The 14,484-nt window shown below is 40.0% G+C and overlaps 1 protein-coding gene across 1 annotated transcript; it reads right to left on the bottom strand.

Annotated features, from left to right (window-relative positions):
- Positions 1 to 2,767: 2,767 nt before the first annotated feature.
- On the bottom strand, positions 2,768 to 13,856 carry DNAJA2 (DnaJ heat shock protein family (Hsp40) member A2). The gene is made up of 9 exons (XM_084533067.1): positions 13,655 to 13,856; positions 10,937 to 10,996; positions 9,771 to 9,994; positions 8,323 to 8,403; positions 7,905 to 8,038; positions 6,112 to 6,308; positions 4,354 to 4,498; positions 4,056 to 4,183; positions 2,768 to 3,540 (listed from the first exon to the last, which is right to left on the bottom strand). Exons 1-9 carry the CDS (start codon positions 13,730 to 13,732, stop codon positions 3,352 to 3,354), a joined length of 1,236 nt encoding a protein of 411 aa, XP_084389193.1. The 5' UTR covers positions 13,733 to 13,856; the 3' UTR covers positions 2,768 to 3,351.
- Positions 13,857 to 14,484: the final 628 nt, after the last annotated feature.

The following is a 14,484-nucleotide window of genomic DNA, read 5'->3' as shown; positions in this document are numbered from 1 at the left end:
GATCTATAGTGTGTCTTCACTTTAAGTCATTAATGAAAACTTAGTTGTGAGTAATTAATAGTTTAATCTTTGTCAGTTTTAACTTAAATTGATGAGCATCACATCACCATGGTATCTGCTTCTGATTATTGAAGACAAATGGATATTTCAACATGAATAATTTAACCTTTCACTCCTGTACTATGCTAACGTATGTGAAATTACAAAGCAAATACTGGAACCTGAACTTGTAATTGCAGTATTGCACAATTTCTGGAGCCAGTATAGTGTTAGGTAGGGCTTTGAAAAACAGGTCAACACACCCTTGTTGTGGACCTTGCTGGGGTTTAGGTATGGAGGTAGTGATAATACCAAAATAGCTCATTGTCTAATCCAGCCTGCTCTGTTAAAGTATCTGAGGTTTTAAATTTAATAGCCTTTTAGTCACAAAGCTAACTTCAAGAGCTGGGGAAGCATTTCCAGGCCCTCTAACAAGGCAAATTCACAAGATACACCAACAAAACAGAGCTTTTGTATCAACTCAAGTTGCTCTTGTATGACCAAGCTAGGAAGCTTCTATCACTCTGTTCCTACCTCCTTTATACCAATTGTTTTAACTTCCGTTAGCCTAAGGCAATACGGGAAGGCTATAGCTAAAAAAAAGGGTTAGTAACTAAAAAAAAAAAAAAAAAAAATCCTGATGTTCAACTACCTCCTTAATACACAGAAATTTCTAAGGCTTCTAAAATATTCTAAAATATTAAGTCTGACATACTGGTGTCTGGGGGGGAAAAAAGTAATCTTGCTCCGCTGAGTACTTTTTAATTTCTTTGCAAACAGATCTTCAGCAGAACAAAGCTACTTTTTTTTTTTGGTGACAAGAATCACACCACTGGCAGCAGCTTATCAATAAATATTCACCTGCAAACACTTCCGCAAATTAAGCGCATTCAAGAGGAAAAATATGACTTTCCATAAAAGCCAACTTTAGGTCAATCTTAGTCACTGTACATGTGCAACTAAACTTGTCCTGAAATAAGCTAGACTAGACCTCATTTTTTATTCTCTCAGCTTTTTGATACTAATATGAAGACATGAAAATAATATTTAAAGTGGCTTTACTACAATTCTGGTGATCACATTTTCTTCTGCCAGCACAGGGAATACTCATTCATCTACAGTAGCGCCTTTGGACTAAGTGCTCTAGTTGAAGCTGTTTATTAGACAACACTAAACTAATGTTTATTTTCCATAGGACAATCACACTGACCTACTTAAAGTATTAGTAGCTGTAGTAAAGCAATGAAGTTTAGCTGTAAACTAAAAAGCATTAGTTACTGTAGTAGTATTACTTGCAACTTTAATATTGGAACTGAGGCAGTGTAGATGTTAAACTTACATATAGTTTTTACTACACTACAATTTAGTAAAGGGGCACCCTCTTAGCAGAGAGGAGGATGCTTAGAATAAAGGCAATTCTGAAAAAGCCATCACAAAGATGCTGCTGTCAGAAGCCTAAGTGAACAAACCAAACTTGACTACAAACACAAACAGAACTGAACTAACTCACACTACAGCGATGAACTCTACATTTCCTTACCGCCTTCAGTTCAGCGTGCTACCACTGAAGTTACCATGAATCCCCTCCCAAAACAGATCAACAATTTGAAGATCAGAAGATAGAAGTTTAGCATATATTCACTGCTTAACAAAAAAAAACAACAACTATTACATAAGAGCAGAAGACAAGTATGTTAATTATTAAGCACTGCAACTTAAGTTGATTGACTTCTTGGCAAAACAATCCAGGAGAAGGATCACCATGTAACCATGGCTTCATGCAAAATCAACTTGAAGTTTTGGTAAGTAAAAATAAGCAAAAATTCACTAGATGAGACTGCCACAGTACAAATCAATACTGAAATACAGGTCAAGCAGTATTCTATTCTTGCTTCAGTTTTAGAATTTATTACAAGGATGTTCAGCAACATGCCAATGCCTACCAAAGTGCACGGAAAAATCTTGGAGTGAGTCCCTCTAATCTTACTGGTTAATAGTTGCTTGGATAACTGTTGACATTTAAGCTACCCTTCAGCTTTTTAAAGAAAATTAGGGGTATCTTTCAGCTTCCTCTACTCAAGAGGGAAAGGAACTACACCATAAAAGTGGCTAACAGCAACTGACACACTGTTCCTTAATACTGTGAGGAAATAACATAGCTGTACCTGATACTTACTTAAGATTTTTTTTGACTTTTAAAATTAAAAGTATACAAAATGGAACAGGACTGCATCTGGGAAACTCAAGACCTTAACAGTTAAAGCAACAATGACAAAAAATGAAGCTGCTGAACAAGCAACAAACCCAGCTACATTTAGTATGCTTTGAGGTCAAAACACTTTGTCAAGTAGAATGCTAATCTCAATCTCTTTACAAACTATGTTAATGCAACTATAAGTTGCCAGGCATCGTGTTCATTTTTATATGATACTGTTGTTGGGGGATTTAATCATCTTAATTTAAGAGGTTTTGAAATTTTTTGATGGCACTCAGAAACCCTCTTTATTTTCTTCATACAGCGGGGTCATGGCTGTGGCCTCCCCCATGCTCATTTACTCATAACCTCATTTCAAGAGAAGACTTCTACTCAGCACACAATTGTTACTTATCTAAACCCACGTCTTAAAGCAGATTCAGCCTCCCTGTTTGTAAAATGTCCACCTCAGAGTCAGTTGGTACATAGAACAATTAAAACCACTAGAAAAGTAAAAGTTACAAGGCAAAAGAATTATATTATACACCAACTGCTTTTATTTATTTCAGAAACCGTTCACAAGATGGTAGAAAAAACTTACAACCACTTCTAATTTAGTCTTCCATTGTTCCCAGTCAGCTCTAAACCCATTATGTGCAAAGCCCATTTACCATGCATCTAGATGATAGATACAGGCTATGAAATTCTTTATTCTACTTGTAGCAGCTTATGCAGGTGCAGCCAAATACCAAGCCTCAGGACAAATTGTACACAAACTTTACAATGTAGAATTCAAATTTAAAATATGAAACCTAAGATCTACACAAAACTGGTAAAAATCAAGCACAGATACGAGGACAAACTTAAAACCCATGTGAAAAGGAGTCTCGTCTTCCTTTCAAGTGCTTTATTCTGCTACACAGTCAAAATGAAGATGTAAGCTTTGTGGTTAGTTTAAATTACACTCTGTAGATACTATAGACCAATTTAAAAGTTACACATACAGCAATAGATGTCCATTGGTTCATCTGGATTACTTATACAATCCAGTTGGATTGTTGAAAACAAGTCAGGCAAAATTTGAAAGAAAATCCTTGTGCAACTTTTTAGACAAATGTTTACTGATGGGCACACTGTACCCCAGGTCCATGATGGCTGCTTTCTTCATCAGAACTATCGTTATAAGCTTCACGTCTCTGGCCACCACCTGAACCACGAGTGGTATCAAATTCCTGAAGATCTACCTCTTCTGCATCACCAATTACATTGGGAAATTCTGGTCTAGCTGGCAGAAGATCTTCAAGTTCCTGCCCCAAAAAAAGAAGTGCATTCAGTACTGCATCTGCAGCTTCCAAATAAAATGAATAGTTCCCCCACAACTTCAAAACTCCTTCTCAGAGCAGGTTTGGTTTCTAAGACTAAGCTGGTGTCAGCCTTCCAAGTGCATAGTCATTTAAGAGTATTTTTATCAACTGGAAGACATCTCTTAAAAAAACGCACAACAGCTCCACATGTTGTCAACCAGCATGCAATCAGTAAATGCAGTTGCACTCTGAAAACTTATCACACGGTAGCAGAAAGATAATTCCTCCTACTCTCATCTGCCCAATACCCACTTAGCTTTTAAAAATGGGTTCCAGAAACTTACACTTGAATGGGTATTTTCAAGTTACATGTTGCCTACAAACAATATTAACAGAACGAATTAGTTGTACTTTATCCAAATTTAAGCACTGGAAAACAAATACAGGGGCTACAACACAAGCACTTTGCATAAGCTGTCCAATAAGACCACCAGGTTTATGCTTGAAAGACTACTTACTGAAAGCTTTTCTGGGCTAATCCAGTTATTTTCAGGAAACTGAACGTCAAATTTAATGTAAAGATCCCCCTTCTCAAAAGGATTGCGATACTGTGGCATTCCTTCACCTCTGACTACACGAACACAACCTGTAATTCAAAGAAGTAATCTGTAGAGTACTTCAGAGTAAGTCTCACCCTATCAAATTCTCTTCATTTCTCTTAGCCTGTGTTCAGGTAACAAGAGAACAAGAACAGAATTAAAGTGTTTAAGAACCACAAAAGCATGGTAAAAGGAGTTCTTATCTGGTCAGGCTTACCTGGTTCAATTACTTTTCCAGGAGGATATTTAACCACAATTTGGCGCCCATCAAGGTGCTTAAATGTGAACTGAAATCCACACAGTGCTTCAACAAGTCCTATCTTGTGTGTCATATGCAAGTCATTTCCATCCCGCTGGAACACCTGAAAAACAGAATTATGAGGGATTTTTTCTAGTACTAAAATTGTACCTTCACAAGACTTGTTATTTAGAATGCATAATTATTAACATCAGCTAATTTAACACATTTGGAAAGTTTTTACCTTATGAAAATGTCATCTAAGATAATGCCAGCTACAGTACATAGTATGATGGAAGGTGCAAATTAGACAAGGCAGCTTGTATAGCAGTAGTGCTTCCTTATACCAAGGTCTTCCACACAACCAACCTACAAACAAAGCTTATGGCTGTTTGTCACTACTCCTCCTACACAACAACACATTTTTGTTTCTCAGCATTTAAGCAATAGTTGCACATACCTGCTTCTCCTAACTGCCTATAGGGCAGGTTGCTGTCTTTAAGAGATCTTTAAACCATTGCACTTTGGATTTTTAATCAGAATATATTAAGCTTTCTCTACTGGCAGACCTCCAAAAACATTGCTTTCATCACCTTCCCACTTCAAGAAAGATTTTAAGAACACTAAAAGCTTGACTGAGAATCAGTCTAGTTTTACTCAGTAGGACACAAGGTACGGTATTTTTCAGAATGGTTAACACTGTAAAGCCAGATGTAGTTTATTAGAAGACTAAGACAGAAGTGTCATCTGCCGTCTGGAATTTGATGCTGTCATGCACATTTGTTTTGTATGCTTACAGATTGTTTCTCCCTTTTTGGCCAAAAAAAGAAAAAAAACAAGATTTCATGTTTCATCCAGTATCCCGGGAGAAGTGTAAGCAGCTTTACAACACTGATTTTGACAAAGCAGCAGTCCACAGTGAAAAGTTTACATAGTACCTAATCTTCAAATAACCAAGATATCCGTATAGGTGACAAAAACTTAAATTTGTACCCAACACTATTTTTTGAGACAGAATGTTTTGATTTTTATACCAACATTCCATTCGACAGTTTCTTCCCCCAGAGTAAAATGCACCCTTATTTCTCCATTGTAATAGCTTGCTTTTGAAACAAAAGCATTCAAAAGTCACCCCAAATTTGCCCTAAGAGAAGGTTGAACTTAGAAGAAGATTCATATGCAATATTTAATTCAAAAGCACAACATATATACTCCAGAATAACATAAAGCTTTAACCACCTAGCACAAACTACTCTCATTTCTTAGTATTTTGTTAAATGATCTGTGAATATCTGCGCTGTATTTCCAGATCCAGTAGAAGACAGAAAGCACCATCTGTGCTGCCTAATAGGAGTTCCCTGCCATGTCTCAAAAGATTAATAAAAAGAACACTTAACATTGTAAATGTCACAAGCAAAGAAGATTCAGTTTGAAATCCCGAATGGCTCTTCACCGTGCCTATGTCTAGCAAAGTCATTCTGAGAAAGCTACAATTTATTAGCATGAGGAAGCACCAGAATCTGCACGTCCTCTGGCTAAGACTTGCAGTCTTACAGAAGTTTTTTCTGGCTCACAAATAAAGCCACATTACTTGCTATAGATCTATTAAAAGCTATTTCCCATCTCTCCCAGAGGTGCAACAACGTGATTTACTTTAAAATGAATGGCCATCCATATAATTTCAATATTAAAAGACTAGAACAAAAGGCATTTAATATATAAACTGTAAAGTATTACCTCATTCTCCTTTTCTTGGAGTAAGAGGACAATATCACCTGGTTCCACACCTGGAGCCTGATCTGCTTCTCCACTGAATGTAATTCGTTGCCCATGTTTCATGCCTTTGTCTACATGAACTTCAAGTATTTTTACCTCTTTGATCACCTTCTTCCCTTCACATTTTTTACAGCGGTCTTTTTCATTAATTACTTCACCTAAAGATACAAATTTGGAGTTCAGAGATTTCCACATAGTTGCATACAACTCTGAAGAAAACACACACTAATTTTAAAGTATGCTGAAGAATGCATGCAAGAGAACTTGTTATTTCAATGTTGCTTTAAGAATTCCTCACAAGAAAGGAAGGCTCAACTTAACCTGGCTGGGAGAAGGGGAAGGAAAAACAAAAAAGGGAATACAGAGATACACATAAGCTTCCAAGCTGTCTTATCAAGGATTTTGAAAAGTGGATGTGCTCTGGAGAAGAAAGGCAAAACAAGACTTTTGTCTATGATTTCTACCTTTCTTTAGGTCCAAGTTCAATTCCAGTAGCCTTACCACTCAACTTCTCTTTAAAATAAAAAAGCCTGCATTCCATTCTTTGTTATGCTGGAGGATGCCCACTATAAAAGAAAGGATGAAGCTGAAACTGAACAGAAGCGCCTCCCCTCCCTTAAAAGCTGGAGCACAAATTTCAGACTACTGAATTTAGGAAGCTTAGTTCCATTTCTATTAACAACAGTGAAAAAAAAAAAAGGATTACTGGGAGAGCCACATATTGCAGAATATTACCACAACACTGAAGTATTACATAAATGCAGCTAGTAAAACTGAAGACTTACACACAAAAAGGGGGCTAAGACAGCTGGTCAAATCAACTGCATAAGGGAAATACATAGATTCTCCTCCAGGATGAATCTAGGGTCTTCTGGTATAAACGGGATTTCACTTTTATACTACTCCAAAAGTGAACAGCTTTTCACACTTTTTCCAGCAAGCTTAATGATAATTATCCAACATGCCTTAACTTCTCCTCTACTTGGTCTTTATTTTTCCAAGTAAGCTAACGTCTTTGTACAGAAAGAAAGACTAATTGGTCATACACTCTACAATTTTCAGTGCTTATTTACAGCACTACTTTAAGAGCTACAAGTGGATGCACTTGGCTTAAGACAAAATTTTCCAGCTTAAACCACACCTTTCTGTGAAACGAAGCACAACATTATGATGCAGCTGGAACTACGTATTTGAATTGTGAAAACCATGTTCAAAAACATCATTTGCGAAATTTTTACTTGCTACAAAATACAGCTTTGTAATTTGCAGGTATCATCCAGAGTAATATCTACAAGGTAGCATTACTACTGTGAAAATTGCAGATGATCCAAATAGAAATCACGTGAAGTACAGAGCACATGCTGAACTTGTTCTCCCAAACACAACAGATTTAACAAAATCCTATCTTATAACCTTGAATTCAACTTCTAAAAATATAGGTTTCTGTTTTCTAACCTATATTTGTCCTTGGATAATAGGAGAAATCAAAAAATCCTTCCATCAAAAATACTTCTAAAAAACAAAATCTTGGTCTTTAACAGAAGAACAGTAGTAACAAGTAACACTCGTGTCCTAAGTAGGATGACTTCTCCATATTGGGACCAGACTGAGACCCAATTGACTAGATGGGGGCAAAATTCTCCTGGATGAGACAAAATTTGTTATATGATAGAAATTATGAAGCAGTTCTTCTTAACAGTCAAGATAAATATTTACAAGCAAGCACATTTAGGAATACAGAATAGCTGGCTTACCTTCTCCGTTGCAGTCAGAGCATACAGACTGCATCTGCTGAACCATTCCAGGAGCCAGCTGTCTGATCATGATACGTACACCTCTACCCCGGCAAGCATTACATTTTTGAACAGCTCCAGCCTTCCCTCCCTGACTAGAATAGAAAGCACCAGTTGCATGAAAAGCAAGCTTTTTGGAAACATGACAACATCTACAGCAGTCGGTTAATATGCCTAATTATACTGACAATTAGTCACCCCCCCAAATCCCTTGAATAATTCCAGTTCCATCAACAGTAAAATTCAAGTTCAACGGTTTTCTAATGTGAGAGCAGACTCCAGTAAGTTAAATACTGATAGAAATCTGACAGAAAATATGCTTCATTATATTGTATGTCAACAAAGCAACCAGAGGACCCAGAAGCATAACCAAACTTACCCATTACACGCACTACAAAGGACATTCTTGCTAAGTTGTAGTTTAGTGGTCTTTCCATTATAGAGATCTTCTAAAGAAACTCTGCAAAATAAAACATTTTCTCCTGGGTTATCATTTAACAGCTTACTTTCCCCACAGAATTAAAATACTTGCCTGGGACAAGTTATAGAAAACCAGTTCTTCATAAAAAAACAAACAAACAAACAAAAAACCTAAATACACTACTAAAATAAGACCCTTGAAAGCATCACTTTAGCTTTCACAAGGAATCCTTAAAAACTGTTCAGCACACATGAAAACAGAGACATAATCCCAAATATAATTCAGAGAAAAGCTGCAATATAATCAGCAGAATCAAAACCAGGTTAGTTTGTTTTCTCAACAGGAAACAAACAGACATAGTATTTTGTTTGATTAGTCACATCTGATTTTTTTTCCAAGTTCTACCAAGCAAGTGAAAAAAGAACCTCTCTTAGACTGTCCTGATGGTACGTATAGCACACATACATAAGAATATACACAGAATATTTACTTCTGTATTGAGCTTTTCACTGGAAAGCATAACATACTCGAGGGGCTGGGGGGGGGGACATGTCCCCAAAGGCTATTTAATTCTTTACATTTGTTCACACTTTTTCCCCCCCAGCTCTTAAATACACTAGTGAACTCCAATAACCTTCATATATCGATAGACATTTATGAACAGTGCTCCTCCTGAAAGGATTCAAGTTAGTGGACAGAAATTCCTATGTATTTTGAGCTATAAAAGGTTGCCTGGCATCAGTGTTTACAAGTAACAAAACCAAAGCTCATTAGTAATATAGTGCACAGTATTAGCTACTAACCTAAGCAACATATAAAAGTAAACAGACTTTAAGCATGGCTTGCCAAACACAGAAAAGATGCAGCTTTACTTATAGAAGTTTGAAAGGAGCTGCTCAGCAAGTAAAAAGCCAGTCATGACTGCAAGCAAAGATGTATAAAATTTAGATATGCTATTCAAGCTTTTTTTTTTTTTTTTTTTTAAATACTCTTCCATTAGTTATGTAGTTTGCACTTCCAGCTGGTAAGCTATGAATGCAAGTCTTTCAAGAGACTTAGTGCCTCTGCAAGAATCAAGCAATTAAGCAGTGTATGTCTGTTTAATGCAATTTCGGATTACAACTTCCAAACATAATTGAAGAGCTATACCATGACAAAAGTGTCTAGTATTTACAGGCTAATAACCAGGCAAATCAAAGTATCTGACACAAGATCAACCAAACATTAAAAGTAACTCAAGGTAACTTGAGTTTGGCTTTCTGGACTACATGTGACAAAGTAGTCCAGGTCTGAAAAGTAGGTACAGACTGCAGAATCTTACCTGAAGAGCATACCAAGAACACAAACTAGAGTACCAATCAGGAAAGCTTGGAAGTGAGTATGAATTGCAGCATCAAGATACTTACTTGAGCGGGTGCATCATATCTTCTCCTCTTCTTCTACCATTACGACTTCTACTCTGACCACCCATGAAATTGAACAATCCACCACCAAAGATGTGGGAGAAAATATCGTCCATTCCACTGCCTCCACCGCTACCTTCTCGAAGGCCCTGTTCTCCATATCTATCATATAACTCACGTTTCTCCGGATTTGACAATACTTCATAGGCAAAGCTTATTTCTTTGAACTAGAAGAGGGACAGAGTCAAATCAGTGCACGGTAATTTGTTACTTCAAAGGAGCATTTTACTATTGTTTCTTGTCCAGCACATACACCTGATAAAGGTGGCACACAACAGAACAATTTTCTACCCCCTCTATATTAAGGGAGAGGAAAGCAAATTTGGGCATAGTTGTGTTACCTCTTGCTTTACCATAAGCAAATGACATTTTATTGCAAATAGCCACTGACGTACTCTTTATTAATCCTAGCATAAGACACTGCACAAACAGCAAAAAAAAAAACAGGTACACAATACTGAAGTAGCCACCAGGCAAAAACGCAGTTATACACTATTGGCAAAGACCGCAAGACTTGTTAGGCACTTAGAATAGGCTCACACCTGAACAACGTAATAAAATGCACACTAACACGTTTGTCTACAAAACCAGATCTTTTTACAGTCGTCCCTGCTGAGTTCTAAACAACCATCAGAACTTAGTTCTGCTAGAATCAACTGAGTAAATTGAATTAACATTTTTTAGCTGCAATTAGTACAATATATCTAATACAACCTTTCCACATATACGATGTGTTTTATGCTGCAGTTTTAAGTCTCTCCACAAGTACATTTTTCCACATATTAGCATACTTGGAAAGAACTGGAAAGCGGGCTGTCCATCTTTTTGAAATACCTATATAGATGCTAGTGACAGCTGACATCATCTTGGCAGATGAAAAGCAGCAGTTCTCCCTTCAGCATTACCTTCTCAACCAATTTGACTCACTTAACTGGTGCATTTTGTCACGAGGTACACAGGGAGATTGGGAAGAAGTAGACAAGACATACTTCCCTTTCACATTTCTTATATTTTTTGAACAACTGCAATACCCATACCCCAAAACTTCTATTCAGTCCCTCAGATGCTACTGTAATAGCAAACTTCAATAGTTTAAAAAGAAGCCTTACTTTGTCACCTGCATTTGGATTCTTATCAGGATGGTATTCCTTAGCCAGCTTTCTGTATGCCTAGTTGAAAGAGGTACAAAATTAGTTTCAGTCTTGAATAATCTTTTCTTTTCTGAGAAATTCAAGTAGTGTCTTCAGTAAGAAAGAAAACCCTAATAAAGTGGGAAAAAAATGAATGTTTTGAAGTGACTCATACATTGAAATTGTACATTAAAAATTCTGACTTTACTATAGGCGTAAATTAACTACTCAGTCTTGGATTTAAACACAACTACAGCACATGATAGCTAGAACTAGTTTGCCTGCTTCTCTTCATTAACATGCATTAGGAACTACACTGGAAAATGTGCTTCATTAAAATGACGTACTCTACAGATCCCCCTCAAAATCCACAACCTAAGTTTCAACCCATTCACATCTCACCTCAGTCACACCAAGACAACAAAATGGCTGCCTCAGCTTCTCACCCAAGTCTATCAGTCAATCCCCACATCAATTTTTATTCTTCCTTACCTATTAATAATGGAAAGTTTCAGCTCAGTTTGAAATAAGTGTATGAGTTACAAGCGCAGAACGTACAGATCACTGCTTTTCTTTAATTTCATCATTCCAAAATAGTTGGAGGAGTAAGTACAGCCAGACCAGATTCCCAGGGAAGATTTTTCAGTATGCTTTTTTTGACCAGTGTTTCGATTTTCAGGACCATGACTTTCTACAGCAGTAGTTCTGTTTTGTTTTTTTACCTTAGAGGTAAAAGCAAATAACAGGACTTCTACAATTTGAGCTTTTGACAGTAAGGACTGCAACTCTTTCCCCACTCCACCACAACACTCCCCAATATCTGTCCCCTGATTGTTAATAAAAGTGTTTTTTTTTTTAATATTATTATTATACATATTAATAAAATCTGCTACAGTGATGCAGCTGCAAATAATTGAAACGCACCAATTCTTAAGGGTGTTTTTTTTAATAGCTCTATTCCTGTAGAACTGAGCATCTAAATAAACAAACTCCATAGAACTACAGCTTGAACAGAGCTTTACACACGAAGCTTTATAGAGATCCCAACTTATCATTTTGTACTGGGATAAATCAAAATCCTTTTTTGTATCTGCAGTTACCTGTTTACTGATTACCTTGAAATATTCTGTACTTACACATGCAACCAAGAAATAAAGTTTGATAAGAAAGTAATGAAACAAAACAGAAAATGAACATTACAAGTCAAACATTCTAAAACACAGTAAAAGTAAAGACCAAATTCATAGGTCTTATAGTAGGAATTAACCATCAGTAATAAAGCCTAATCTTCCACAGACTTGAATATTTTGTAATAAAAATGGATTTTCCCCATATTTTAGGAAGTATAATTGCAAAAAAAAAAAAATACATCTAAACTGAAAACCTACATAATGTTATCTATTCAGCTAAAAATGATTTTTGCGTGGTGATCTTGAAAAATATAAAGAGAGCTAATGCCTTGGCTTATGGCAGCATACTGGTTTAGAGCAATCCTTTAGACTACTCATGGCCCAAAAGCAAGCTACCACTATTTAATCAATCAGAAACAGATCCAGAATCAAGGCTTATATGAACACCATACTATAGCTTCAACAGAAATTAGTTTATCTCCTCAGTGTTCAGTCAGACCCTTTTGATAAAGCTATTATATATTTTATTAGTTTTACCTCTTCTATACTTTTATATCTAAGTTAAAATATTAGACGAATAAAGCATCCACACAATCTCTTTGTGACAATAAGAGATGGATGAACTTCTCACTGCTGTGGGCAGCCCAAAATTTTACATGCCAAGACAAGCATAACATACAGCAATGAACATTGAGATTAGTGAGTGGAGGACTGCTACAAGTTCTTTGTGCTTACAGGAGACCAAAGGCCCTTAGCAGAACTTAGCAAGGAAAAAAAAAAAAAAGATCTACTTGATTGTGTTCAGGAGCTTCTTGCCGTATGCCTTCCACCTCTAAAACTATTTCAACACTGCATCTGCCTATCCCTGCACAAACTGGGCTAGCACATGCATGACGGGGGAGTCGGTAATTCCAGCACCACCCAGCAGCGGAAGCAGGTCACTGCTAGTAAACTGCCTCCTTAGTTATCCTCCCTCACGTGTAAACGGTGCTTAATTTCTTCTGGGGAAGGAAAAAATAAATAAATAAATAAAAAGAAAAAGGTTTCTGCACCACTGAGCCAAATGGATGCGGTAAACGATGAACCGGCCCCGAGCTCCCTCCTCGCTCCTTTCTTCACCTCACCTCGCCTGAAAACGAGCGGAGCCGTGAGCACAGCCGGACCCCACCGAGGCCTACACGTGGGGCAGACAATGGCAGCGGCCCCCCCCTGCCGCCTCACGCCCGTTCCTCGCCGAGGAGCTCTCGCCGGCTGCGAGCGCCGCCCCGGAGCCGGGCGGGCAGGCGGGCGGGCGGCGCCGCGGGGGCGAGACGAGCGGGGGCTCCCCGGGCGCCGCGGGGACCTGGCGGGGCCGGGCCGGGCCGCGGGGAGCCCCCGCCGGGCCCCGCTCCCTCCTCCCCCCCCGCCGCCCTCCCCCGCGGCCCACCCGGCCCCGGGCCCGCCCCAGGCCTCACACCGCGGCCGGGCCGGGCCGGGCCGGGCCGGGCCCCGCCGCACCCCCTCCCCCCCCCAAGCCCGGGGCCTTCCCTCAGCCCCGGCGGCGCCGCCCGGCCCGGCCCGGCCGCACCTTCTTGAGCTCGTTGTCGGAGGCGCCGGGCGGCACGCCCAGGATGTCGTACAGCTTCGTGTCGGCCACGTTCGCCATGGCGGCAGCGGGCGGCGGCGGGGCCGGAGCGGGCCGAGGGGCGGCGAGGGCGAGCCCGGGAGCAGGACGAGAGCCGCTGCCGACGTCACGCGCACACGCCCCGCGTCACCGCGCCGCGCCGCCGGGAGGGAAGGCGCCAGGGGAGGGGCCGCGGGAGCCCCGCCCCGCCCCGCCTCTTCGCCCCGCCCCTTCGCCCTTCGGCGCCGCGGCCCCGCCCCCTCGGCCCACTTCGGGCGCCTGACCCAGTGCCGCCGCCTGGCGCCAGGGGGCGCTGCCGGCAGCCGCGGCCGCGGGGAGGGAGGCGGGAGGCGCGTGGGGGCCGCGCGGGACGGAGCCCCGCGGGGCGGCGCCTGAGTGGCGTCCTTCGCCTTCAGGCTCGGGGTGCTGAGGCTTCGTCGGGGTGCGCAGCTGCTCCCTGTGCTGGAGGGTTTTGCTCGGCTCCTGCGATCTCAAAAAAGCACCGGGTGCCAGGCCTGGAGTGACTCAGAGGAACACAGAATCACAGAATTTCTAGGTTGGAAGAGACCTCAAGATCATCGAGTCCAACCTCTGACCTAACACTAACAAGGCCTCCACTAAACCGTATCACTAAGTTCAACATCTAAATGTCTTTTAGATGTTTAGATTGTTTAGTTGTGCTCAAGCAGTGTTGATGCCCCAGAAAGACACCACTTCTAGCCAGCAAATAAACAGCCCTGTTGCGCTTCATAGTGCTTAGTCCCTTTGCTGTGGCAGCAGCTCGAGCCTCTCCT

Source organism: Aythya ferina (assembly GCF_964211825.1).
Source record: "Aythya ferina genome assembly, chromosome: 12".
Lineage (NCBI taxonomy): Eukaryota > Metazoa > Chordata > Aves > Anseriformes > Anatidae > Aythya > Aythya ferina.
Note: the sequence above shows the minus strand (reverse complement) of the source record. Positions and strands in the feature narration are given on the sequence as shown.